General features: G+C 36.7%; 1 protein-coding gene across 3 annotated transcripts in view; it reads left to right on the top strand.

Annotated features, from left to right (window-relative positions):
• The window catches only part of CERT1 (ceramide transporter 1), a 134892-nt gene extending 108937 nt beyond the window's left edge, over positions 1–25955 (top strand). For 2 of the 3 annotated variants that reach the window (XM_088839877.1, XM_055436302.2), the window contains 9 exons: positions 3943–4035; positions 4555–4632; positions 10888–10983; positions 13225–13357; positions 14165–14235; positions 18029–18157; positions 19134–19263; positions 20509–20645; positions 22907–25955. In XM_088839877.1, coding sequence (XP_088696003.1) covers positions 3943–4035; positions 4555–4632; positions 10888–10983; positions 13225–13357; positions 14165–14235; positions 18029–18157; positions 19134–19263; positions 20509–20636 — 858 coding nt within the window. In that variant the 3' untranslated portion in view covers positions 20637–20645; positions 22907–25955. The remainder of the gene's footprint in view (positions 1–3942; positions 4036–4554; positions 4633–10887; positions 10984–13224; positions 13358–14164; positions 14236–18028; positions 18158–19133; positions 19264–20508; positions 20646–22906) is intronic. The other variant, XM_055436301.2, reaches the window with a different exon arrangement.
• The last annotated feature ends 144 nt before the right edge of the window (positions 25956–26099 follow it).

Genomic DNA, 26099 nt, shown 5'->3' with positions numbered 1-26099 from the left:
CAGTACATGGGGTCCCTAAGAGTCAGACACAATTGAGCAACTAACACTTTCACTTTCTTTCACTTCACCTGAATTCTGCAACAGTGCAGTTACCATGTATTACCACTAGATGGTACCACATATTACCACTAGGTTCCTAACATTGTACAGGAGGCTGTGATGAAAACCATCCCCAAGAAAAAGAAATGCAAAAAGGAAAAATGGCTGTCGGAGGAGGCCTTGCAAATAGCTGAGAAAGGAAGAGACACGAAAGGCAAAGGAGAGAAGGAAAGATAGCCCCATCTGAATGCAGAGTGCCAAAAAATAGCAGGGAGAGATAAGAAAGCCTTCCTTAGTGATCAGTGCAAAGAAATAGAGGAAAACAACAGAATGGGAATGACTAGAGATCTCTTCAAGAAAGTTAGAGATGCCAAGGGAACATTTCATGCAAAGATGGGCACAATAAAGGACGGAAATGGCATGGATCTAAAGAAACAGAAGGTATTAAGAAGAAGTGGCAAGAATACACAGAACAATACAAAAAAGATCTCTATGACCGAGATAACCATGATGGCTCACCTGGAGCCAGACATCCTGGAACGCTAACTCAAGTGGGTCTTAGGAAGCATCACTACAAGCAAAGCTAGTGAAGGTAATGGAATTCCAGTTGAGCTGTTTCAAATCCTAAAAGATGATGCTGTGAAAGCGCTACATTCAATGTGCCACCAAATTTGGAAAACTCATCAGTGGCCACAGGGCTGGAAAAAGTCAGTTTTCAATCCAATCCCAAAGAAGGGCAATGCCAAAGAATGCTCAAACTACCACACAATTGCGCTCACCTCACACACTAGCAAAGTAATGCTTAAAATTCTCCTAGCCAGGCTTCAGCAATACGTGAACCGTGAACTTCCAGATGTTCAAGCTGGATTTAGAAAAGGCAGAGGAACCAGAGATCAGATTGCCAACATCAGCTGGATCATAGAAAAAGCAAGAGAGTTCCAGAAAAACATCTACTTCTGCTTCATTGACTACACTAAAATCTTTGACTGTGTGGATCACAACAAACTGGAAAATTCTTCAAGGGATGGGTTTACCAGACCACCTTACCTGCCTCCTAAAAAATCTTTATGCAGGTCAAGAAGCAACACTTAGGACTAGATATGAAACAATGGACTGATTCCAAATAGGGAAAGGAGTACGTCAAGGCTGTATATTGTCACCCTGCTTATTTAACTTATATGCAGAGTACATCCGGAGAAGGAAATAGCAACCCACTCCAGTACTCTTGCCTGAAAAATCCCATGGATGGAGGAACCTGGTAGGCTGCAGTCTGTGGGGTCGCAAAGAGTGGGACACTATTGAGCGACTTCACTTTCACTTTTCACTCTCATGCATTGGAGAAGGAAATGGCAACCCACTCCAGTGCTCTTGCCTGGAGAATCCCAGGGACAGGGGAGCCTAGTGGGCTGCCATCTTTGGGGTCGCACAGAGTTGTACACGACTGAAGCGACTTAGCAGCAGCAGCAGAGTACATCATGATAAACGCTGGGCTGGATGAAGCGCAAGCTGGAATCAAGATTGCTGGGAGAAATATCGGTAACCTCAGATGCGCAGATGACGCCACCCTTGTGACAGAAAGGTAGGAGGAACTAAGAGCCTCTTGATGAAAGTGAAAGAGGGGAGTGAAAAAGCTGGCTTAAAACTCAACATTCAGGAAACTAAGATCATGGCATCCAGTCCCATCACTTCATGGCAAATAGATGGGGAACCAATGGAAACAGCAGACTTTCTTTTCTTGGGCTCCAAAATCACTGCAGATGGTGACTGCAGTCATGAAATTAAAAGACACTTGCTCCTTGGAAGAAAAGTTATGACCAATGTAGATAACATATTAAAAAGCAGAGACATTGCTTTGCCAGCAAAGGTCCATCTAGTCAAAGCTATAGTTTTTCCAGTAGTCATGTGAGAGTTGAACCATAAAGAAAGCTGAGTGCTGAAGAACTGATGGTTTTGAAGTGTGGTGTTGGAGAAGACTCTTGAGAGTCCCTTGGACTACAAGGAGATCCAACCAGCCCATCCTAAAGGAAATCAGTCCTGAATGTTCATTGGAAGGAGTGATGCTGAAGCTGAAACTCGAATACTTGGGCCACCTGAAGGCAAGAGGAGAAGGGGATGATAGATGGTTGGATGGCATCACCAACTCAATGGACATGAATTTGAGCCAGTTCTGGGAGTTGGTGATGGACTCGGAGGCCTGGTGTGCTGCAGTCCATGGGTTCGCAGAGTCAGATATGACTGAGTGACTGAACTGAACTGAACTTAACCAGTAGATGGTACTTATGCTTGAATTTTAGTTATTCTTCTCAAGACTGTAAACACCTTAGAAATAAGTCATGTGTGTCAGTTGTATACCCTAAATTAACTTGCATAGAAAAATTGGCTTGTTTATTCCTTTTGATTTTAAAGGCAGTGAAGGCTATTATGCTGTCAACTAGATGGACACTTGCCACCTGCCTCTACACGGAGTAAATCACAGGTGCTGTTGCAACTGCTGTCCTTCAGCACTCCCTAAACAGAGTACAGGTTGGAGAGCAGGAATGAGGCACTTCGTGCTCGCGGAAAATTGGCAGAATAGACCTTCAGATAGATATCTTTAGGATGTGATTTTATGAGTCCAATTCTTCCATCTCATATCTAGAAAAGATACTAAATTCCTTCATGGTGATGTCTGCTACTGGTGACTAGCTGAAATATTCAAAAATGCATTTGATCGCATATACTCCCCCTTCACCAAAATCACAAATATGCTGACCTTCCCTCACTACCTCTTTGGAGCAGTGTCTCAGAGCTCTCTGACATGCTGTCTCCTAGGCTGTGGTCCTCATTTTGCCCCAAGTGAAACCTAGCTCACAACTCTCATGTTGTGCATTGTTTTTAAGTTGACAGTGCCCATTTACTGATCTGTCTACCCAAGGTAAGTCGTCTGCAACAGTGGCTATTTGCTTTTCATGTTCATTTTATAGATCTCATTTCCCGTTTTTTAACATGCAGAACTCTAAAACTTTCAGTTCCTAAGTGAGTTCTCATTTTGGGTGCCAAAAATGTAGCATCTGAAATAGCATCCTTGTATTTGGTTTTTTAGGGTTGTTTAAGGTTTTTTTGGTTAGTTTTTTCCCCTTCACTGTGTTTTTCCTTTTGTTTTAATCTGGGTTATTTGGGGAAGAGTTTTGAACTTTGAGATCAAGACAGATTAGTCTTGAGTTTTGCCACTAATTATGTAGCTCACCACTTACTGCTTAAATCCTCTGGGCCTTGGTTTTCTAAACTTTGAAACAAGTGCTTGGACAGGATGATTCACATCATCCCTTCTGGCTTAAAAATGCTTCTCTACTGAATATCAGTATGGTGGTTGAGTTGGAATTGAAGAGAATCAATGAAAATTTCTTTAGACTTTGGAAAAAAGAAATATTCAAGGGACTGTCAATATCCTTGGTCTATGGTTAGTATCTTTGGAATCTGAAAGAAGAAAATCAGGATACATCAAGTGTCAAGATTTGGCAAGGTGGCAGTGGCACCCCACTCCAGTACTCTTGCCTGGAAGATCTCATGGATGGAGGAGCCTGGTGGGCTACAGTCCATGGGGTCGCAAAGAGTTGGATATGACTGGGCGACTTCACTTTCACTTTTCACTTTCAAGCACTGGAGAAGGAAATGGCAACCCACTCCACTGTTCTTGCCTGGAGAATCCCAGGGATGGGGGAGCCTGGTGGGCTGCGGTCTATGGGGTCGCACAGAGTCGGACACGACTGAAGTGACTTAGCAGCAGCAGTGTCTTTAGAGTAGCTTCATAATTCAAATATTGATAAATACTAAACTGTTAAGTAATTAAATGTTACATTATCCACTCTTAAGTTGAAAAATACACTTTGTAACCTTCCTAATCAAAATTATGTGCTTTCTTAGTCGCAGAGTGAAAAGGTCAGGTTACACTGGTCTCCTTCAATGCCATCTGGAGATGCCTTTTCTTCTGTGGGGACTCATAGATTTGTCCAGAAGGTAAGCTAATGCCAGAGTTTACTGAAAGTATATGCTGTATTCTTCACTGTTGATGAAACTGCCCTGTTACATACGTTTTCTTCATTTTCCTGAATTTAAGTAATGAGATTTTTTTTTGTTTGGTATTACATGTTTTCTTCCATAGACATCCTCCAAAAACTGTTAAAAATCCTTCTTCTGAATATAATGTTCTTCCATTTTTATTTGAGGGAAAAGAAGGGTGGGGAATAGGGAATGGCTTGTCCAAAACAGTTAACCAGAGACAAAGCCAGTGATAGTAAATCTTTTTTCTCTGGGGTTAAGTGGTACCATTTTATATTATTGGCAGCCTGCATTCTTTATAGAAAGATTTTGGAGCATTACACATAATAGGTGCATGAAGTCAGCACTCGCTGCTGAGCCTGTTTCATATAGTGCTTTGTTCTCTCTTTCTTTATCTTGTGTTTGGAAGTTGGTACTGAATGCTCTGTTGTGCCTTTGTTCTGATTACTTGGTTTTTTCTTTGTCTGTCTCTGGTAGCCCTATAGTCGCTCTTCCTCCATGTCTTCCATTGATCTAGTCAGTGCCTCTGACGATGTTCACAGATTCAGCTCCCAGGTACTGTATGAATGTATAGAGTGGACTTGAGTCTTTCTGTGCTTTATTTCAGCCTGCTTTCCCAGTTCTTAGAAGTCTTTTGATTAGGCCACTTGTTTTGGTTTGAATTTAAAATAGTAACATCAAGCATTAAACGAGCCTTCCTTATCTGCTAAATAGTTTCTCTGTCAGGCATGCATGTGCCCTTTGTATCCTCTGTTGTGAATAGCTTGGAATCTCACCATATAGGAGGTACTCCTGAAAGATTTCAAATTGAACTGAAGCTAGTAGAAGGTATCTGGTTTTTAACTATCCTGTGATATCTATTTCTTCAGACAGGATTCAGCAACTTTTGTGGACATGGTCTGTAGGATATGTTATAGCATCAAAGTGGGTTTCAAGTCTCACTTCCAATATAATTTAAAATATCTCATAATATATTCAACAGGGAAATAACTTTTTAAATAAAATTTGTCTCATTACCATTATAAGTTTTGTTGAACTGGTTGTATTTTCCTTAGGTAGATTACCCTTGGAAATGAGTATTCCTGTCCATATGATAAATCTTTGGAAATTGATTTTAAATTATTTAGTGTCAGCATTGGTTAGGAGTTTAGGATAGGGATTTGGATGTGTGCAGTCTCTGCCCTCATAATAAAATCAAAAGTACCAACAGAAGGATATTTTTGCGTCAGCATTAGTTTAAAAAAATTTTTTTTTAATCTTCACATACTTACCATTCAACCTTGTATTTTTATGGTGATTGCATTTTGTTTGTGATATGTCATCATATGTTAAGAACCTGAACTTGTAGTCAAAATGACCAAGTTTAAATCCAGTTTCCTGCATGACATTCGACGACTTTTCTAACTCCTCTGTACTTTGCTTCTGTCATCTAGCTAAGACTGTGTTAGAACTAGAACCTAGCATGTAGGAAGTGCTCAATTAATGAGCTTTTATCATTGTAATATTTCTTTGAGCTAATCAAAATTATCTGCAGAATTTTTTTCTCTCAGAGTTTTCCAGGAAATAGTTTTTAAAAATCAGTTTAAACCAGTATATGAATAAAGTTTACATTAGTTTTCAACTATGTAATAAAGAAAATTGTTTATGACTCAGATTTTTTTCTGACTTTTGTAGCTTTTTTCTCCTTGAACAGTTTTGGGAAAGAGATATATCAGTTCCTCATCAGAAATTACCCTTAGCCAGATTTATTACAGTATTTCTCACCTCCTGCTAATTCATTTATCCCTGCTTTTAAAATAGTGACTTTTATTTTACAATAAATCAGTGACCAAACTGGATAATACTGGGAAACTGGTTTATTTGCTAAGCTGCACCTTGCATTGAAATAATAATATAACAGACTCTTTAAAAGGCATCATTACTGGTCACTATTTTCTCTTAAAATATAGAAATATACAGACTATAAATTAAAATATAATGAGAGCAAGAGAAGAATTTGAACTGTTTATAGGTGCTTAAGAATTAGGGCTTCAGAACCCAGACCTGGACGTTAGTTACAGAGTATATAAAACTGCTGAAAGCCTTCAGATACAAGTGAAATGTCGAGGAGCAGGTGCCCAGATTTTTACAAAACTTCCAAATGTAGCTTACTTCTTCACCTGCTTTCTTGTGTAACTCAGTTGAGAAAAATCTTTCTAGTATTTTTTATCCTAATGTATAATTCTCATGATTGATCTGGTTTTGTTTTTAAAAGCTTTTGATAATTCTGCTCTTTTTATATGCCCGAAGGGAAAATTAAGAGCAATAGCATTGAGTTCTCTAAGTGTTTACTGTCTTGCTAAAGTATTTGTTGTCATTAGCAGACTTGGACTCTGGCAGTTAACTGTTGATTAATTTGGCTATGTCATCTACATACAAATACTGGCTCATGATCACTTTGTTCTTGTCGATATATAATGGTCATAGTCCTGCTTAAAGAGGACAATTAAAGGTAAAACTGAGATTGCCCGGGAAAATAACTTCATATAAAATGTATAACTCTCTTACTAAATGGGCTTCCCTGGTAGCTCAGCTGGTAAAGAATCCGCCTGAAGGAGCACATGGCAACCCACTCCAGTACTCTTGCCTGGAGAATCCCCATGGACAGAGGAGCCTGGCAGGCTACAGTCCATGGGGTCACAAAGAGTTGGACACAACTGAGCGACTAAGCACAGCACTAGGAAATTAGTAGTAACACATGAATCTTTTAGACAGGTGTTGGAAATGAAGTAGCCCTAAATGAAAGGGTATAGAAAGTAGGAAAGATTCATAAATGGATCTTTTAGGCCACATTTAATTCCATAACACAGTTACCATGTAAAGGTTTCAACTCACAGACCAAAGGAAAATAAAAAGCATCCTTAGTTGGAAAAAAATAGAGAGAAAATCAAAGGGTGGGTAGTACATCTACAGGTATGATATATGATGAGAATTACTGTTGCAAAAAAAAGTCTGTGTAAAGCTTTTGCCCACTTTTGTCCTTAGTAATTTTACTGTTGTAGTAATTCTCTGTTTAACTTCTCCCTTTTTTATCATATAAAATAAAATCACTAATTACTTTTATGCTGATAAATGCTAATTTAGCTGAACTGGAATGTAGTCTAAAATAATAGATCACTCTTAATATTCTTATAAATATCCTTTTTTCATAGATATGTATATTAAGTAGAATTACATACCTCAGTAATAGTTTTTTCCTACCAATGTAGATAATTCTATATATACTGTTCTGTATAAAAACTAGAATTTTGTCTGTTTTTTAAACACCTGTAATTGGACCCATCTTCCCATCAGTAAATACAGGCCTAGATCTCCTTGTCTGTTGTATGAATATGCATGCTAGATTTACCTACCTAATACTGAACATTTATTTTCAGTTAGTCTCTATTATTTAATAAATAGTGCTGCCTAGGCATCCCTGTGTATACACCTTCTCTATATATACATCTCGGTACATTTATCCAATTATTTTCTTAGAATATATTTCTAGAAGAAGTTTTAGGACAGAGGTCATGCATACACATAAGGTTTTTTATTCTTATTGCCATACTGTCCATTAGAGAAGTTGAACCAGCCACACTCCTGGGTCAGTTTTCTTTTGCTCTCCTGACACTGAATATTATGATTTAGTTAATATTTGCCAATGTGATAGACTAAAAGTGTTATTTTTGCTCCTTGACTGTTTGCGTTTTTCAGTGAATTGACTATTCATATCCTTGACCATTTTTCTTTTGGGTTAACAGTATGCTATTAATTTGTTATTAATAAATTATTGTGTCCAGCAGATCCATTATGACCCTATAACAATAAGCATAGTTGTATTCCTTTCACATGGATAAGAAAAAGAGGTTCAAACTCTGTTTGAGCCCTTCTGAGACTTTTGTTCATTATACTTTTGTTGTGCCATCAAAGGACAATTTTCTTTAGATCTAGCCTTCTAAAATGGCATTCTGAGTGACTGAAATATGAAGTGAAAGAAAAGGTAAGAATTGGAGTGCCATCACCTCCAAATGTGTTTTATCTCCAGTCTTTTCATAGTTCATTTGCTATGAAGATGCTGTTTATGTCAGCTTACCATTTTCAACTCAAGGTGCAAAAAACCAAGGACACGATTCCTGAAATTATGCTTAGGCTAAAATTCACCCTTCTTGTTTTTAAGTGATAGATACTTCTAGTAACATTATTTTCTAGTATATCAGATTTTAAGCCTGATAAGGTAGAAATTTGGGCAAATGAATTTATTCATGTCATCCAATGAATGGTCCTTAGCGTTACACTTATTTTTGATAGAGTCGTAACTGGAAGCAGTAAATGGAGCACCTTTGTATCTGAAATAGGAGCGTGGCCACAAAGGCCCACGCCATTGCCCCTGTAGCAACATTGCTACCACATGTTTTAAGGTAAAATCCATCACAGTGATTTTACTGTGTCCTCCTCCTTCGTAACCTTAATATTATTACTTCAAGGAGTGTACCATACTGGGTAAAAATGCCTTGGCGAAGACTCTGAAGACATGGCTAATATAGTGATTTGTTAATTTCATAGGAGCACAGTAGTGAATCCATCTTGTTTGTTTCTCTGCTGGGTGTTTTCAAGCCCTCTTAAGTAAATGAGGACATAAGACTGAAAACTTTTCTATAGATGCAGTGGTTGCTATAATAGGAATTCTGTTGCTTCATCTGTCTAGCAAGACAAGTTAAATGCGTTTACCGTACACTGTTTCAAACTTACGTTACCTCCTATTAGTTTATATTTGTGGAATCTGGTTTCTTTTGCATCAAAACACAAATCAAAAACAGCTTCTCATTTTTCAGACATTTGAAATAACTAATTTAAGAATACTCTCCCAAATAGAAACACAATTACCTGCATATTTTTTCAACAAAAGAGCTAAATGGCACTAAAGTTCTTTTAAACAGAACTCTCTGTTTTTTAGCAGAATAAAATCCTTAATGTTCTTCTTTCACAAATAATCCATTTAAAGTAAGGCCTCTTTGGGAGAAATATTTCTTTCTACCTCTAATCTCATAATAAATACAGGTGTTCTTAACTCCTAGTATCCTGCCGAAAACGTATGTACATATCCAGATCTAAAGATTTCTAAGATCTTGAAATCTAAAAGTGATTAAAAATAATCTCCCAGTCGTGGTGTGCCCACAGACTAATGCCTTAGGCTAGGCTGCTGTGGAGGCTCTATTTGTGCATGCTAACTGGGACTTGCTTTGTTCTTCCTCTATTAAGATGCCTTTAGTATGTAGTATTTGTAACTTGGAATTCTACATTAGTCATCCTGAACCTCTCAAAGCAGATTTCAGAATTTTAGAGACACAAAGGTTTTATTCCCAGTCAGCCTTTGAAGTTATGTTTTCTAATTAAGGCTTTATAAAATTATAGATGGACTTGTAGTCATGTTTTAAAATTTCTTCCAGTTCTCTAACTCAACACTCTTCACAATAAAGATTATGGATAAAGAAATAAGTTACTGTGTAACATTTATTTAGTACAAACATAGATTGTAGAATTTCAGCCTACACACTATTACCAAAAACTTTTCTGATGATCATTGCCAATTAAAGAGACACTTTTAGTCATAACTACTTTCAGTAATTATGAAACCAAAAATGCCTTCTGAAATCCAGGAAACTTGGTGTACACATCACAATAACGTATTGATAACATCCTTATATGCAGAAAAATGATATCTTCAAAGTGACTAATTTTAAGAGCTCTGCCCCCAAATCATTAATGTATTTAATTCATAATATATGTAAACCTGGTTCTTACGTTTCCCTAATGAATGTAATAGACTTTATGTAAAATAAGTTGTTAAACTTAGGAATAAATCTTAAATTGAAGCATAATATACATATTTTTCAATTCTTTTCTGCTTTCTTTTAATATTCTATAAAACAAAATTATGAGTAAAAGTTAAGAAAATAGGACTTAGAAACTGTCTGTGTAGATGGAAAAGGTGCCATTTCCTTCAGAGACAATCTGTTTATCACTTCATTTCTGTTTATAAACATGTTTCATACTAGGAGGGTTTCCAGAGAACACTTAAATGAGATCTTACTGATGAATCTGATTTAGGATTCTGGGAGTAAGAACTATTCGACTCTATTTATAAAAGACGTGTCAGGATAATTTGATAGTTAAAAGCAGAGGTTGCAATTTAAATTTAGTAAAAAAAAATTTAGTTAGAAATTTAGAAAGAATGTAGAATAATGAAATGGAATCAGATATATGGAGAGGTTGGTTATTTTTTAAGTTGGCTTATATTCATGATAAAAGAGTTGAGTAAAATAAAAATTTTCTTAGCGAAATCTTGACACAACAAGCTTTCTAATATCTCTGTAGTATTTAACTACAGAAACACTGGACTGGATGGTCTCTTTGTGCCCCTTTTATGCTTAATGCTCCATGATTTTATGCTTTAAGACATTATCTCTGTAAGAATACATATTGTAGGAAAGGAAGGAGTAGTTCTTTTTTCCAGAAAACACATATTTTGGTCACTTGATGCACATTAGACCAGTGTTATGTAGAGTAAAATACTGTCTTTCCCCACATCTGTCCTTCCTGTCATTAACCTGGATATGATATCTGGAATGTGGACTAAAACTCTTCAACACTGTATAAAACCTACTAACCTTTGTGCATTTGGTTGCTTAGCTTTCTAAAAACATCATTTCTGAACTGAAATAACTGAATACCTTTCTGTTTTAGAGATGATTGGACGTGGATTCTTACGGTTCTGTTTTTCTTTTTAAGGTTGAAGAGATGGTTCAGAACCACATGACCTATTCATTGCAGGATGTAGGTGGGGATGCTAACTGGCAGTTGGTTGTAGAAGAAGGAGAGATGAAGGTAATTCCCTGCAGGCTAAATACAGCTCATTGCAGTCATGCTGTATTATTTCTTTTAAGTAAACTATTACATATGATGGAAGAAGCTCTAAATACTGAGAAATAAAATGTCTCTTTGCTTTCCTGGATTAGCTTTTACATAATTTTTTATGATCATAGTATAAATCTGTACACAGGATTTTCTGTTTTACCTTGGCCATGGAGAAAATGGGTTTTGATATGAACAGGTCACAATTAGCTAATGACTCTCTGGATATTTCTCTCTCTTTAAATATACTGAATGTTGTGCCCAGGTGTTAACTTTTTTCCCTCTGGTCTGTACCTAAGTTCTTGTTCTTTCTCTCACTGCTTCTTTTTTTTGGACATTGATTAGCTAATCTTGCTCATATCCCTAAGCGTAAGAGAGTAAGAGCAAAGGACAAGAGATTGAGTATTCAGTTGAAAACCAACAACGGTATCATTGAATTTTGGATTAATTCATGCCCAAGGCACAGAGCTAAAGACAAAGAGATATTTAATAAGACTCCCTCCAAGCTGAAACTTTGGTTGGAAGGAGGATATTGACATTTAAAAGATACAATTATTTAGCTCTACCAGATAATAATGAATGAAAAGAACAGGTGAATAGTGGAGAAAAATTGAAAGAGATCTCAGATTTGAGACATTATTTTACATCAAGGACTATGACTAGAAATGGAAATAAGATTATCACAAAGGTGAGGTGAAGGCATTTATATTCAGGAGTTTTGTACAGATTTTAGACCAGAATTATTCTCACAAGTGAGATACAGTATTAGATGTTGGAATTTACTCTCCTCCTGAACAGGAAACAAATAAAGAAATCAGAGGAGATAAGCAAATGAGAGACCAGTATGTTAGTTATAATTCTGACAGTCTGATTAGAGAACATAAAGACCAGCTGTCATGAGGTCTTACTAATATGTTACCCCAGAATGAAACATAATGTTTCTGACATAACTAGGTAATCACAGGCCTTCCCTCACAAGAGCATGCCCCAGAAGCAGACCAGCATACATCCTGCCCACAGGAGAAGGGGTTCAGCCAAGCCTGCCTGACCCTCCTTCTGTGTTCACCATTCAGGTGTCCCTGTTTCCCCACAAGGAGTGGGAAGTGAAAGGGTGAAGAGAAGCCAGGAGTCACTGTCTAGGTGGAGGTCCTTCACCTAAAGTGAGTGGTAGAGAAAAAGTGCTCCTACAACTTGAGAGAGAGAGTCATTGGGGCTGGTTTATGGGGTGTATAAAACAACCCACTGAACAGAATGTGTTATTGTCTGTAGCAGTGAGCTAGCCATTGTACATAGAGTGACATTTTAGAAGGACTAGGCTCATAGGGATATGAAACTAGAGACCCAGAAAAACCACTTAGGAGATTCAGGTACGAGGTGATGAAAACATCCCTAAAAAAGATATACAGTAGTAGAAAAGTCAAGTTTTGGATGTCTTATAGAAGATTACTGATAAGCTTAAAAGCTATGTGAAATGTAAGGGAGGAAATAAAAAGTCTAGAGTTTCCAGTTTTGGTTACTGGAAAAATATAAGTCCCAATAACATAAATAAATATATAAGGAAAGGTACTTTGGAGAGAGAGATTGTAAAAGAGAAATTAGGTGAAATGCCTAACAGTGTCCGGCCCCGTAGGCACTCCATAAATTGAGAGCTGGTTTCCTCTGATAACCTGTTTGTTTTTCAAAAGAACTTACTACATAGCTGCCTAAAGTACCAAATCCTCTATAATTTTGAAGTAAATAATTTTGTTCAGGAGTTTATGTATACAGTCTCAGTATTTAAAGCAAGATAGATCTTAAGGCGTGCAACCTCAGTATTTAAAAGCAAGATATTATTGATCTTTATGCAATTTCAGCATTCCATCATTGGTTCAACAAATAATTGAGTGCCTTCTGTGTTTCAGATACTGTTCTAGATGCTGGGGATACAGCAGTGAACAGAGCTGCCATATTATCCCTAAGGAGATAATGTTCTAACCAGCTGTATTTGGCCTTCTTAGCCATGATGAGTGGTCTTTGAGAATGTTCAGTAAATAATCTAATTTAAATTGATGTATTTGTAGCTCTCACTCATTACACATGCATACTTTGAAATTGTAGTTTTAAATATTTTTATATATTGTCTTTGTTAATAATTTGAAATTTTAATTTTTCTTTTGGCAGAATATTTATGTTCCGTAAGTGTTTTTCAGACATGTTTTAAAATATATCCTCTAGGTATATAGAAGAGAAGTAGAAGAAAATGGGATTGTTCTGGATCCTTTGAAAGCTACCCATGCAGTTAAAGGTGTTACAGGACACGAGGTCTGCAATTACTTCTGGAATGTTGATGTTCGCAATGATTGGGAAAGTAAGCTGCCATTAATATATTTTGATACAGTTTTTAATTTTAAATCAAATACCAAATCTAGCCTGGTTTTTTCCATCTGAGCTATAGTTTACAAAGTCATAAAAACTCCACAGATAGTTATAGAAACTATCTGGAGAGTCATACAGAGGACTGATAATACTTGTACAAAATGCTTCTCAGTGAATTACAGCATTTAATCCACTACAGTCCTGTGTGATAGGTAGGTAATAAAGTAAAATTCAGATAGCCTAAGTGACATGTTAAAGACCACAGAACTAGTTAGTGGAAAAGCCAAGGCTAAAATAAAAGGTTTCTATTTTATCATCTTTTTTTTCTGTTTTTTCTGTTTGTGTGATAAATTGTAGATTAAGAGGGGGGGCTGTGGGGGGAATGGTGTCAGTGGAGGGGAGTGTGTTCTCCTCAGGCTTACAAACATTGTCACCTAAACTTAGGTGAACAGCTTATTCAGCTTCAATAAATTAAGGATGATAGAGAGGGAAGGGGTCATGGTGTTAGGGAATAATTTGTGCCCTAGTAATGAAACCATGATTAGAATTGCTTTCTTGCAGTGGGAGCTGGATACTGGGCCAAAGAAAATGAGGTTTCTTGGTGATTAGATCTCATTGCTACCATCTATAACCCCTAATACTAAATAAATATAAACTCCCTTCCAGGTGGATGTAGCCTCGGTAGAGCAAGATCCTGTTCATTTTACTATAATGTCCATTCATAGTGTAAGTGAATTAGTCACGTACTAGGAAACGGTAATACGTTTTTTTGACTACCAACATTTTCTCTTCATTGCAGCAACTATAGAAAACTTTCATGTGGTGGAAACATTAGCTGATAATGCAATCATCATTTATCAAACGCACAAGGTAAATATCTTTTAATCCCAAAAGGATTCCAGTGTAGTTTGAACAGAGACATATAAAATATTCTCTAAAGTAAACTTTGGTGGGAAATTAAGTTGCACAAAAAGATTAAAAGACTTTATTAATCACGAATTTCATGTATTCGAAAAGTAAATCAGATTATTTAAACGTTTCTAGTTTAAAGCAGAAATGGGTGCAAATACAAACCTGAAAAATATCCAAAACATTATGTTTGATGAAGATACATAGTAAGTCTGGAGAAGAAAGTACTGAAATCTGTTTAAATGTCTTTCTAATATCTAGTCTCTAGAGGAAATAAATGAGTGACCAAATATGAATCGGTTTCCTGCGACAGTAATAGGAGAATGGAAACTATATTATTAGTCTGTGTTAAGACTCAAAAGTGAACATGATCTAAATAGATTATCTGACATCAGGGAAAAATTGCTGAGCATCAGCTATTGAGAGGTTGTTGGTCATGCCCCAGAACACAAAGAAACATTGTCATTTAAATTGGTTTCCTTTCACTAATTTCTTCCTCTGTTAATCTAAATATTTAAATTAGAGAATATTTCTCTTATTCTGCTCTATTTCCATTCTTAATATTGCCAAGTATTATGTTGAATAAATAATAATAAATTAAAATTTTGGCGAGATCCACCAAAAGCAATTTTATATGTTATATAAGAAACATGATGATTCAGTAAGTACTTCATTTTTCTTTTTAAAATAATTTTTAATTGAGTTGAGTATTTGATAATATTTCCAGTTTTGTTATGTATTTCTTGAGCTAGTCTTGTTATCTGAGGCATGTAATATTTAAAGACTCTGACTTAGGCTTCATTTACATGACAGCTACTCAAGAAAGGCATAACAATGAAGATTCTGTTTTAACTTATTGATTTAGGAGGTTTAAAGTAGAGTCTGAAATTTATCGACTTTAAAATATTAGTTGCTCTGTAATTTGCAGTGAAAATAAATGACCAGTCATTTAGAATCAGAAGGCTCTTATTTTCTAAAGATAACTGATCCTGGAAAATGGCCTGCAGAAATTATTTGCTTGTTAAATAGTAGATGGAGGGGAGGAATATATAGGTCATATTAGGATTATTTCTGGAAACCTAAAATGAAAGATTATTAAAGTAATGTATTTTATATATAACAGAATTTACCTTACAATTGTAGTTAGTTGAATAAATGAATTGTCCTGGCATAATTTTTTCAACAAAATCCAGTAATAATAGGGTTTCCCTGGTAGCTTAGCTGGTAAAGAATCTGCCTTTATTTATTTTTTTTTTTAGTTTCTTTTTTTTTTTTTTAATTTATTTTATTGCAGGCAAATTACCTTACGTTAATATATTGGTTGGTTTTCCATACATTGACACGAATCTGCCCCGGGTGTACATGTGTTCCCTTTCTTGAACCCCCCCTCCCACCTCCCTCTTCCCCATATCCTCTTTCCAGGTCATCCTCGTGCACCAGCCCCAAGCATCCTGTATCATGCGTCGAACCTGGACTGGTGATTCATTTCACATATGAATATACATGCTACAATGCCATTCTCCCCAATCATCCCACCTTCACCCTCTCACACAGAGTCCCATAGCCAGGACATGGAAGCAACCTAGATGTCCATCTGCAGAGGAATGGATAAGAAAGAATCTGCCTTTAATGTAGGAGAGACCCTGGTTCAATTCCTGGGTCAGGAAGATCCTCTGGAGAAGAGATAGGCTACCCACTCCATTATTCTTGGGCTTCCCCTTGTGGCTCAGCTGGTAAAGAATCCACCTGCAATGCAGGAGACTTGGGTTTGATCCCTGAGTTGGGAAGACCCCCTGAAGAAGGGAAAGGCCATCTACTCCAGTGTTCCGGCCTGGAGAGTTCTATGGACTGTATAGTCCATGGGGTCACAAAGAGTCGGATACGACTGAGTGACTTTCACTTATCCAGTAATAATAGAATTCTTTCTCCCTAAATTTGGCTTCTTTCATAATACAGTCTTAAAGAGTGCTACTCATCTCTTGATACTTAAGTCATTCTCTTTACATTTCTGACTTATCATCATCCTTACTTGCATTCATTAGTTCTTATATGGCCACATTTTCATTTGTTTAATGGCATCACATACATTTGCCCAGCACTACTGTCATAAACTTCATGAAATTTTGTGTCTTTAAAAGATGAACCATTTCCCTTTGCAAATGATTTGGGTTGTACTGACACTAAGTTGTTGACTGTATTAAATTCAGCAATCAGGAAAGACTGTGCATATTTTCTCTCAGTTAAAAGTATGTAGTCCAGTTTACAGAGACCTAGGTTCCTTGTCATTTCAACAGTATGTTTTTCTTTGCATACCGTGAAGTTGGAATGATTTTGATATCAGTCGAGCATCTTCTTTGCTCTGAACAGTTGAAACAGAGGCATAGTACTATACTTAAAAATGGTCTCTTGGCTGTGGGAGGGGCTGATGGGGAGCCATTGCTTAATGGGTACAGACTTTCTGTTGGGAGTGACAACACATTTAGAACAAGTGGTGGTGTTTTCGTAACATTGTAAAAATAATTCAGTTCAGTTCAGTTCAGTCGCTCAGTCGTCCGACTCTCCGCAACCCCATGAATCACAGCACGCTAGGCCTCCCTGTCCATCACCAACTCCCGGAGCTCACTCAAACCCATGTCCACAGAGTTGGTGATGCCATCCAGCCATCTCATTCTCGGTCTGCCCCCAACCTTTCCCAGCATCAGAGTCTTTTCCAGTGAGTCAACTCGTCGCATGAGGTGGCCAAAGTATTGCAGTTTCAGCTTCAGCACCAGTCCCTCCAATGAACACCCAGGATTGATCTCCCTTAGAATGGACTGGTTGGATCTCCTTGCGGTACAAGGGACTCTCAAGATTGTCTTCTCCAACACCACAGTTCAAAAGCATCAATTTTTCGGCGATCAGCCTTCTTCACAGTCCAACTCTCACATCCATACATGACCACGGGAAAAACCATAGCCTTCACTAGACAGACCTTTGTTGGCAAAGTAATGTCTCTGCTTTTTAATATATTATCAAGGTTGGTCATAACTTTCCTTCCAAGGAGTAAGCGTCTTTTAATTTCATGGCTGCAATCAGCATCCGCAGTGATTTTGGAGCCCCCAAAAATTTTAAGGCCAGTCAATTGTACACTTAAAAACTATAGCATTTTATGTTACATATGTTACCAAATTTAAAGAGAACTATAAATAGCAGAATGTTATTCTTTTGGTGTATTCTGCAAAGCCATTAACTCAGTTTTCATAATCAAATCCTTTGGTGGGTGCTTTCCATTTAAAATCTGACAGATATTACCTTATACTAAAACATTTTATTAGTCTTAACATTTGTTTCTTTGTTAGTTCCATATTAAATGTAAATAAAAAGTAGTTCAAGTTTTTAGGACTTCCCTTGACAAGTCCAGTGGTTAAAACTCCGCGCTTCCACTGAAGGGGGTGCAGGTGCGATCCCTCATTGATGAACTATGATGCATGCTGTGTGAAAGTGAAAGGCACTTAGTCGTGGCCGACTCTCTGCGTCCCCATGGACTATACAGTCCATGGAATTCACCAAGCCAGAATACTGGAGTGGGTGGGCTTTCCCTTCTTCAGGGGGTCTTCCCAACCCAGGGATCCAACCCAGGTTTCCCACATTGCAGGCAGATTCTTTACCAGCTGAACCAGCAGGGAAGCCCAAGAAAACTGGAGTGGGTGGTGCAGCCAAAAAGAAAACCAAAAACGGAGTTCAGACTTTGAAAAGATTTGTACTTCTTCCACAGAGAGTGTGGCCAGCTTCTCAGCGGGATGTCTTATATCTTTCTGCCATTCGAAAGATATCAGCTTTGAATGAAAATGACCCGGAGACTTGGATAGTTTGTAATTTTTCTGTAGATCACAGCAGTGCTCCTGTAAGTACAGTGTATAAACGTGTTATAATTGTGCAATATAAAGTTAAATACCCAACACAGCACAGGGCAGAAGTGATCAGCACACACCACGCATAAAGATTTGATAATGCTTCTTAAATTTTTGTTTATTAAAGTTGGCTTCTTGGAAGAGTACAGCTAGTAGTGTTATCTGAGAGCAACAGTCGTGCCATGGACATCCCAGCAGGACTGTTTTGCTGTCCTCTTGAGGGTTGATGATGCAGCTGGATGGGTCACTAGGCTACTTCTCACAGTTGCCTCAAGCCAGGATCAACTGCAGGCAGAGCCTCTGTGGTTTCTATCTCGTTTTAGCTGCGTTTACTACTGATGAGGAGGGAAAACATTGCTGATGTCAAATCAGCTTGGCATCTCTTTTTTCTTTTTTAAGAGACAGTTTAATGTATGCACACAGTTTTATGTGTAATACAGCATCGCACCATGGAGGGCATTTACTCTTACTTTATACATCCAGAAGTGTTTGAAACACTTCTTAAGGCTATAAAACATAACATAGAGAAATGAACAGGAGTATATTCAGTACTTACAAAAAGTGGTATGATAAAGAATATAGAGTACTACTTTCCTTTCCAATACTTCAAAAGATGCATTCATATATATACTTTTTTCTTTAACAAGTAACATCACAAATGATCACATCTTCACATGCTTGGAGTATTATTTATATTCAATGCAAGACTATTATCATTTTTCATACACATTTTTTTCTAGCTTTGTGACAACGCAACCTTTAATCCATTCAAGAAAATTCAACCCCACACCCCATGGTTGCTATCTCCCAGCATTCAGACATTGGCATGTGTCCTTTATTGGTGCATATAAGATTTTGTTGGAGATGATAAGTTATAGTTTTGGTTAACTTAATATAGAATTAGACCAGAAGAGGTTACAAAATACTGGATATCTACTACACTGGTGGTGTTATTTTGTCTTTTGGCAGCTAAACAATCGATGTGTCCGTGCCAAAATAAATATTGCTATGATTTGTCAGACCTTGGTGAGCCCCCCAGAGGGAAACCAGGAGATTAGCAGGGACAACATTCTATGCAAGATTACATACGTGGCCAATGGTATGTATTTTGTTTTTGGTGTTTGGTCATATGGATGTTTTTATTATGATCTACATGATAACTGACAGTTTGGACAAATACCATTTACAAATGTCATTTTAGTTTTTATCCATTAGATTTAGTAATTTTTAATTTGGAGATATATATATATCAAAATTATTGGGACTCTTTCAAAATATCCATGTCTGAATAACTACTGTATCAGAATTTCTGAAGCTGGGACTGGAAAGGTACATTTGTAAACTTCATCTTTAGATCACTATTACATGTACAGTTTTAAGAACCATTTTATTAGATACATGTCTTATAGAATATTTGTGTAATTAGGAATATAAGCAACAGTGAGAAAAGAAATAAACACTTCTTTTTTCCCAAATTTTCAAAGACCATTTAGTGACTTAGAAAAATGTTTATAACTTAAAGTTAAGTGGGGTGAGAAAAAGCATATAAAATACCATTTCAGTAAATTTTAAAAGAAGAAAATAAGTACATATGAAAAGTTAAAAAGAAATGCTAATACTGACTTGTTGCTTGGTTGTTAGATTACTGGAAATTGTTTCTTCTTTTTTACTTTATAATTTTGGGTTTTTGTAAAATAATAGCTGATATAAAATATTATGCTAGTTTCAGGTGAATAGTTCTTTTTCTTATTAGCAGACTTTTTAGTTTTCTAAATTTTTGTTCCCTTGTCCTGTAGTAGCTGCTAGTCACAAAGAGTCGGACACGACTAAAGCAACTTAGCAGCAGCAGCCTCAGTGATGTATTTATTTCACACTGGCCTAGTGCTGGACAACCCTGTTCATCACTTTAAATGGTTCCTCACTCCACCCATTTCCTACCTGCAGTAAACTAGAGTTCCTCTAATCAAATGTTCAAACCTTCTTTTTACAGAACCATCATTGCTGGTATGTTTACAGAGACAATTATGCCTGAACAAGTTACTATTTGATTATAATAGAGTTTAATGAATAAATCTGCCTTTAGTAAGCTGAAGTGCTGCTGTACTAATATTTGCAAATAGTTCAGGAAACCAAGAATATTTTAGAACAGTAATAAATGCTTTCTAATTTGTTATCTTGTTCTTATCTAGTGGTTAGTACAGTACTAAGGACTGAGTGGTCAAGACTTTTTAAGAGGTGCTGTTTCAATGTGAGGAATATTTTTTTAAAGCAGAAGAACAAAATGAGTGCTTTACGCGTGTTTGGGGAGTTACCTTAACAGTTTGCATTTTCCTTTGTCTCACAGTAAACCCTGGAGGATGGGCACCAGCCTCAGTGTTAAGGGCAGTGGCAAAGCGAGAATATCCAAAGTTTCTAAAGCGTTTTACTTCTTACGTACAAGAAAAAACTGCAGGAAAACCTATTTTGTTCTAGTATTAACAGGTACTGGAAAATATATTTTATCCTTTTTTTAAACTTCATTTGATTAACATGGCTTTTGCAGACATAATAAGTAATTACAAATTCCCTTATTTCTCCCTTCCTAGAAAATACTTTTAGGTTTTTCATATATTCTTCCTGGCTTGTATGTATGTACTGACATATATCTTTGTTTTTTTTGTTTCCAAAGTATTGTCTTGCAGCTTGCTTTTTCTGTTTAATATATCTTGACTATTAGTACATAGAAAGATATATAAAACTATATCATTCTTTTAACATCTGTTATATAAATGTTGTAAAGTTTATTAAGCACTGGCCCATGTTAATGTCTGGCTGGTTCCATATTTTTATTGTCAAATAATGCTGCACTGAATATCTTTGCGCTGGGCACTGAAATCGTGTTGTTTTTTTTTTCTTTTAATAAGTGGTATATTAACTTGGTTCAGAAGTCAAAAGTTTGAAAAGATACACAGTAAAATTTATCCCGTTTCCTAATTGCCCAGTTTTGCACCTCACCGCATACCCCCACATACCACAGTGTATAGCTGCTACTAGTAGTTTCTTGCGTTTTTCGTGTTTTATTTTTACTTGAATAAGCAAGTACAAGTGTATTCCTGCCGCACATACACCTTTATTGTTATTGGTAAAAGGCTGCATATTGTAAGTGGGTTCTGCATCTTGCTTTTCTAACGCTTTATCTTGAAGGTCTTTCCACATTGGTGCAGAGCTTCTTTATTCTTTTTTTATGGCTGTGTAGAGTCACCTTGTATGGATGCACATAAATTTATCTAACCAGTTCTCCACTTGCAGATGTTAAAGTCGCTTCTAGCTTTTGCTGGAGCAAACAGTATTGCAGTCATATCCTTGTGTCATTTAGTTTGTGAGTAAATTACTAGCCGTGACACTGCTGGCACTTCAGAGGTCTTGTGCGTTTGTAACCCTCTGTAGAGGTTGTATTAATTTACCATCTCACCAACAGTAACATGTTGGGAGTACTATTTCTCTGACACTCACACAATGTAGGAAATAAACCTTTCTGATTTTTTCCAACTCGATGGGTGAGAAATATTCTCCCAGTGCAATTTAAATTATAGTCCTCTTGGGAGTTCCCCGCTGGCCTAGTGGTTAGGATTCTAGGCTCTCACTGCCCTGGCCCAGGTTCAATCCCTGGTCGGGGAACTGAGATTTCACAAGCCACATGGCATGGCCAAAAAAAAAAATTTAATAGTCCTATTGTTACACATGAGTTCTAGCATCCAGTTGAGAACTACTTCTATAATTAAGTCTGATTTCTGATTCTGTTTATACTGTGTTACTTCTTTAAGGAAAAAAAAAAAAAAAGGCTTAATTTACTTTCACACACCAACACAGGGATTATTGTATTGAAGTCCCAGATACGTAGCTTTTCCCAGGAAAATAGGTACATGAAAATGTTAAACAGGTTCTGGTCTTAAATGGTTAGTGTTTAGGACAAAGTCTGACCTTTGAAGGATTCTCTTAAAGCATAAGTGTACTACCTAAATGCACTATTTTTAGAATATCTTATACTGTGTATGTGTGTGTGTAAAGACAGAACTGGACTCTTTGAGCTTCTTTCTGACAGAAAATCAGATTTTCATTTACCTACATTAAATCTTCATTTCCCTGAAGTAACAGTTTGTTTCATAATAATTTTGGGAGATGTATGTGTGAACTGGATCCTAACATCGAAACCTTAGGAAAGCTAACATTATTAGTTTGATGGTGGAGAAATAGTAACTTTCAATACTGTGTATCATCTTTAGAGAAATTCCATAAAGAGTTAGTGAGGCCCAAAGGTAATTAAAACTTAGAACTCTTAAACTCATTTGACACGGTATGTCTTAAGATAAGGCAGGCCTCTTTCCCATAGCCTAAGTAAATTCTTGATACTGTATAGCACAGTTTATATTGAACACAAGACACAGGAAGTTCCAATCTGTGGGGTGCAGATCCAGAGACCTCTGCTTGATTCCCTTTTCGCTTCTTGTAGCACATTGTCTTTCTTAATTTTTTCTAGCCTTCACAAGATTTCTTACGCCTTCTTTTCTGATGATATGTTTCAAATATGTGAAGTTAATAATTTTATATTCCTTAAGGCAAAAAATCCTTAAAATATAAAACTTCAATAGAGATTCTGTGCATGCCATGGATTCAGAAGGAAGGAAAAATCTGTTCTGGTAGTCCTGCAGCTGTTAGTGGTCATATAGTACTGAATGTTTTACTTGTTATTTTCTTTCCTGCAGTGACTGAAGCAAGGCTGTGTGACATTCCATGTTGGAGGAAAAAAATTAAAAAACAAAATTGAATGCTCTAAGCTGGAACATAGGATCTATAGCCTTGTATGTGGCCCAACACCTTGGCCTTGTGTTCAAAAATGAAGAAATACCGCAATAGCAAAGCTGAACATCTTAACACTAGCTGTCTTCTGCTAGATCTCCTTGCTCAGCATATAACTATAAATACATGTAAAATTACATGTATATGGCTATATTTTTATTTGCTTGCTCCTAAAGAGAAAAAAAAATATCAACTTTGAATCACAACTAGGAATTGATGCTTTAATTTTTGGAAACTTTTTCAGAATTTTTAATTTCCTGTGGTTTGGCCTGAGACCCTCAGTTGTGTCAGGCTCCTTGCACAGAAGAAAAGCACACAAGTTGGACGCACGTGGGGCACGTGCTTTCTGTGCGCCAGATGCCTGGATGGGGTTCTTTTTTTAGGCCTACAGTCAAGTCTATGTCTGGAATTTTTTGACTTTTTTGCTTTGTATAATCATAGAATTCGTTGCTGCTGATTTCTATAATAATTCATGTTGTTATGTACAGTGTCTCTTAATAACTGAGGGCTGTCAATAACGTGTGATTTCGCCTTTTCTATAGTCTTACTCCCATGAAGAACCTTGGTTCTGATGGAGGAAGAGTGAAAAGCTTTATTTTTTTCTCCAGATACCTTTATATTTCTATTGTATTTTTAGTTGTGTACTGTGTGCTACAGATTTTTTTCAGTTTGTTACAAACACAATTTGGTAATTCCTGAATTGGTTCTGCCTGCCTCCAAACAGAAACACCTGTACAACCTTACTAGGTATAAACTACTTTCTGGTAAAACGGTCAGAATAAAATGAGCTCATGTTTTCCTGACACATGTGAGAGGGCATACGGTATTGTTCTAGCAAATCTTGCTGTTTGACATGTGATTCAATATTTCTAGTATTCAGTAACGTATGTTTGTTCATTCTAATTTGGGTCAGTTTAAAAGCTATGTTACAAGATAGGCATAGAAAATGTGGGTATCACTCCTGTTTGCCTCTTGATCAGAAACTTTAGCAGGGCAGAAAAGAAGTCCGTGTGATTTGAACTGAAATTCTTTAGTTGCTGTAAGAAGTTAAATGTAAAATACCTTTTTTAGTTTTAGGCCTCTTTGAAAACCTTGACACGTGGAGTTGAGGCAGGGAATGGAACTCGTTGAAGTAGAAATGACTGCCCACTTCAGAATCTTCATTTTGTTTATACACAAGTGTGCTTACATAAATCAGAGGCATTTTGTAGATGCTTTGCTGACTTGTTCATCTCTATAGAAACACAGAAACCAGACCCATTTTATAACGTGGAAAGTCATGTCACGTGGAACATGTCCTGTATATATTTCATACACGGTAATGGAGTCTTAATGATAAATGCAAGGTGATAACTTAATGATGGGATTAGTCTGATCACTTAATGTACACAATCCTGGAAGTTAATTACTTGCATCAGATATAGTGGTATTTATTATTCTGTACAGAGAGAAAAATACATATAAAGCATATGCTCACATTACATGCACGCAGATTTCATGCTCCATAAATCTTTTCTATTTTTTAATTTACCTTTCTCTAAATGATGTGCATGGAATATGCCTTATTACAGAAAAATGCGTTCATAATTTGACTACGTGGAGAAGTGCCTATATGGTGGTAAAGCTCATTAAGGCAAATAAAAACAATTATCTTCTCAGTTTACTACATCACCATTAAGATTTTATATCGTGATGTTTAAGAAGGAAAAATTTATACCTCAGATGTGTATTTTATTTAACAATCAGTTCTGCAATTGGGACGGGAGGGCTGGGGAGGGAAGGTTTATTCACCATAGCCACTGATGGAAATCTTCAAAAATATTCTATATGCCCACTATAAATGTTTCTCTGTTTGCCATTTCTGGTAACTATCATGACTAAATTGGATAGCTTTATTTTACACAGGTATGGACAGTTTACAGAGCAGTGTCTAAATCTTCATTAGTTGCATTTGCACTAAATGTTAATGATATACTTTTGCAATTTATTCTGTAAATAAAATGATTACACTAAAAATATTTGTATTAAAAAAAGAAAAGAAAAGATTTTATCCTTAGACAATTGCACTGGAACTTCACTAGGGTTAATCCTGCCCAACCAGATTTAGAAAATGAGTTAGGGAATATGAAAGAAGTTTAAAAGAAAGCAAAATTTGGAGCGGTACTAGCCCTTTAGACAACATTCAGATCCTCTAGAATTATTTCTGTGTGGCTAATTCCAACATGTTGAATGTACATGATGTTTTCTTATCTACAGTTATTTCCTACTTCTCTTCCCCCAGCCAAAAAAAAAAATGATTTTACTCTTCTCTACTCGGCGGCTCTTTTGTACTGGGATAGAAACCTGAGAAGCAGTGACGATGCGGGGTTCTGTCCCTGAGTCCCACTGTGCAGTTCAGGAGAGCACAGTGTTTCACTTGAGCTTCAGGAGTCCTGATTTTGAGGTAGAGGGTGTATCATAGCAGCTCTTGATTTGGGTTAGCCACAGGGGAAGCCAGACCAAGGAGGGCGGTGACTGGGAGGGATGTAAGAATACAAAAGAAGGAAAAGGAGGAGTGAGGTTCCCATTTCTTCAGTTTCATCAACTGATTTGTACCCCTCTACAACATCAGTGTCCATTGCTACTGAGAAAACTTTAGTTGGGCTGAGCTGGTTCTCTTGTGAAATCGTGCTGGTTATCTTTAAACTTATTAGTTGTTGTCCAGTTAAACACTTCTCACCAGTATTTCATCCAGAAGTTGTACAGACAGTGTATTTCGATTATTGTCATTGTTCATCTGCAAACTCAAAACATAATCATTTTACGTACCTTGGGAGTGTGTAGAGTGTAACTATTCTAAATAGCTTTATGATCCTGATGATGTTTTTAAAAATAATAAAGTTGGATCTTCCATGTTACAATCACAAAATTAAAACCAGTATTTAAAAGTGGAAAAGTATTAAAATATTATGGACAAATGTGCTTGCTTGGTTGTTTTTCTTAACCCCCAGGTACAGACATACATAATTCTACATAATTCTCAGTTAGTTAAGAGCTTGAAATACTTCAGTTCAGTGGTCTTGAAACTATAGGTTGTAACCCCAGTTGGGCATCAAGGAA

Source organism: Moschus berezovskii, chromosome 9 (genome assembly GCF_049115385.1).
Source record: "Moschus berezovskii isolate FMDL1 chromosome 9, NW_MosBer_1.0, whole genome shotgun sequence".
NCBI lineage: Eukaryota > Metazoa > Chordata > Mammalia > Artiodactyla > Moschidae > Moschus > Moschus berezovskii.
The sequence above is the reverse complement of the archived record's forward strand: the minus strand, read 5'-3'. Positions and strand labels throughout refer to the sequence as shown.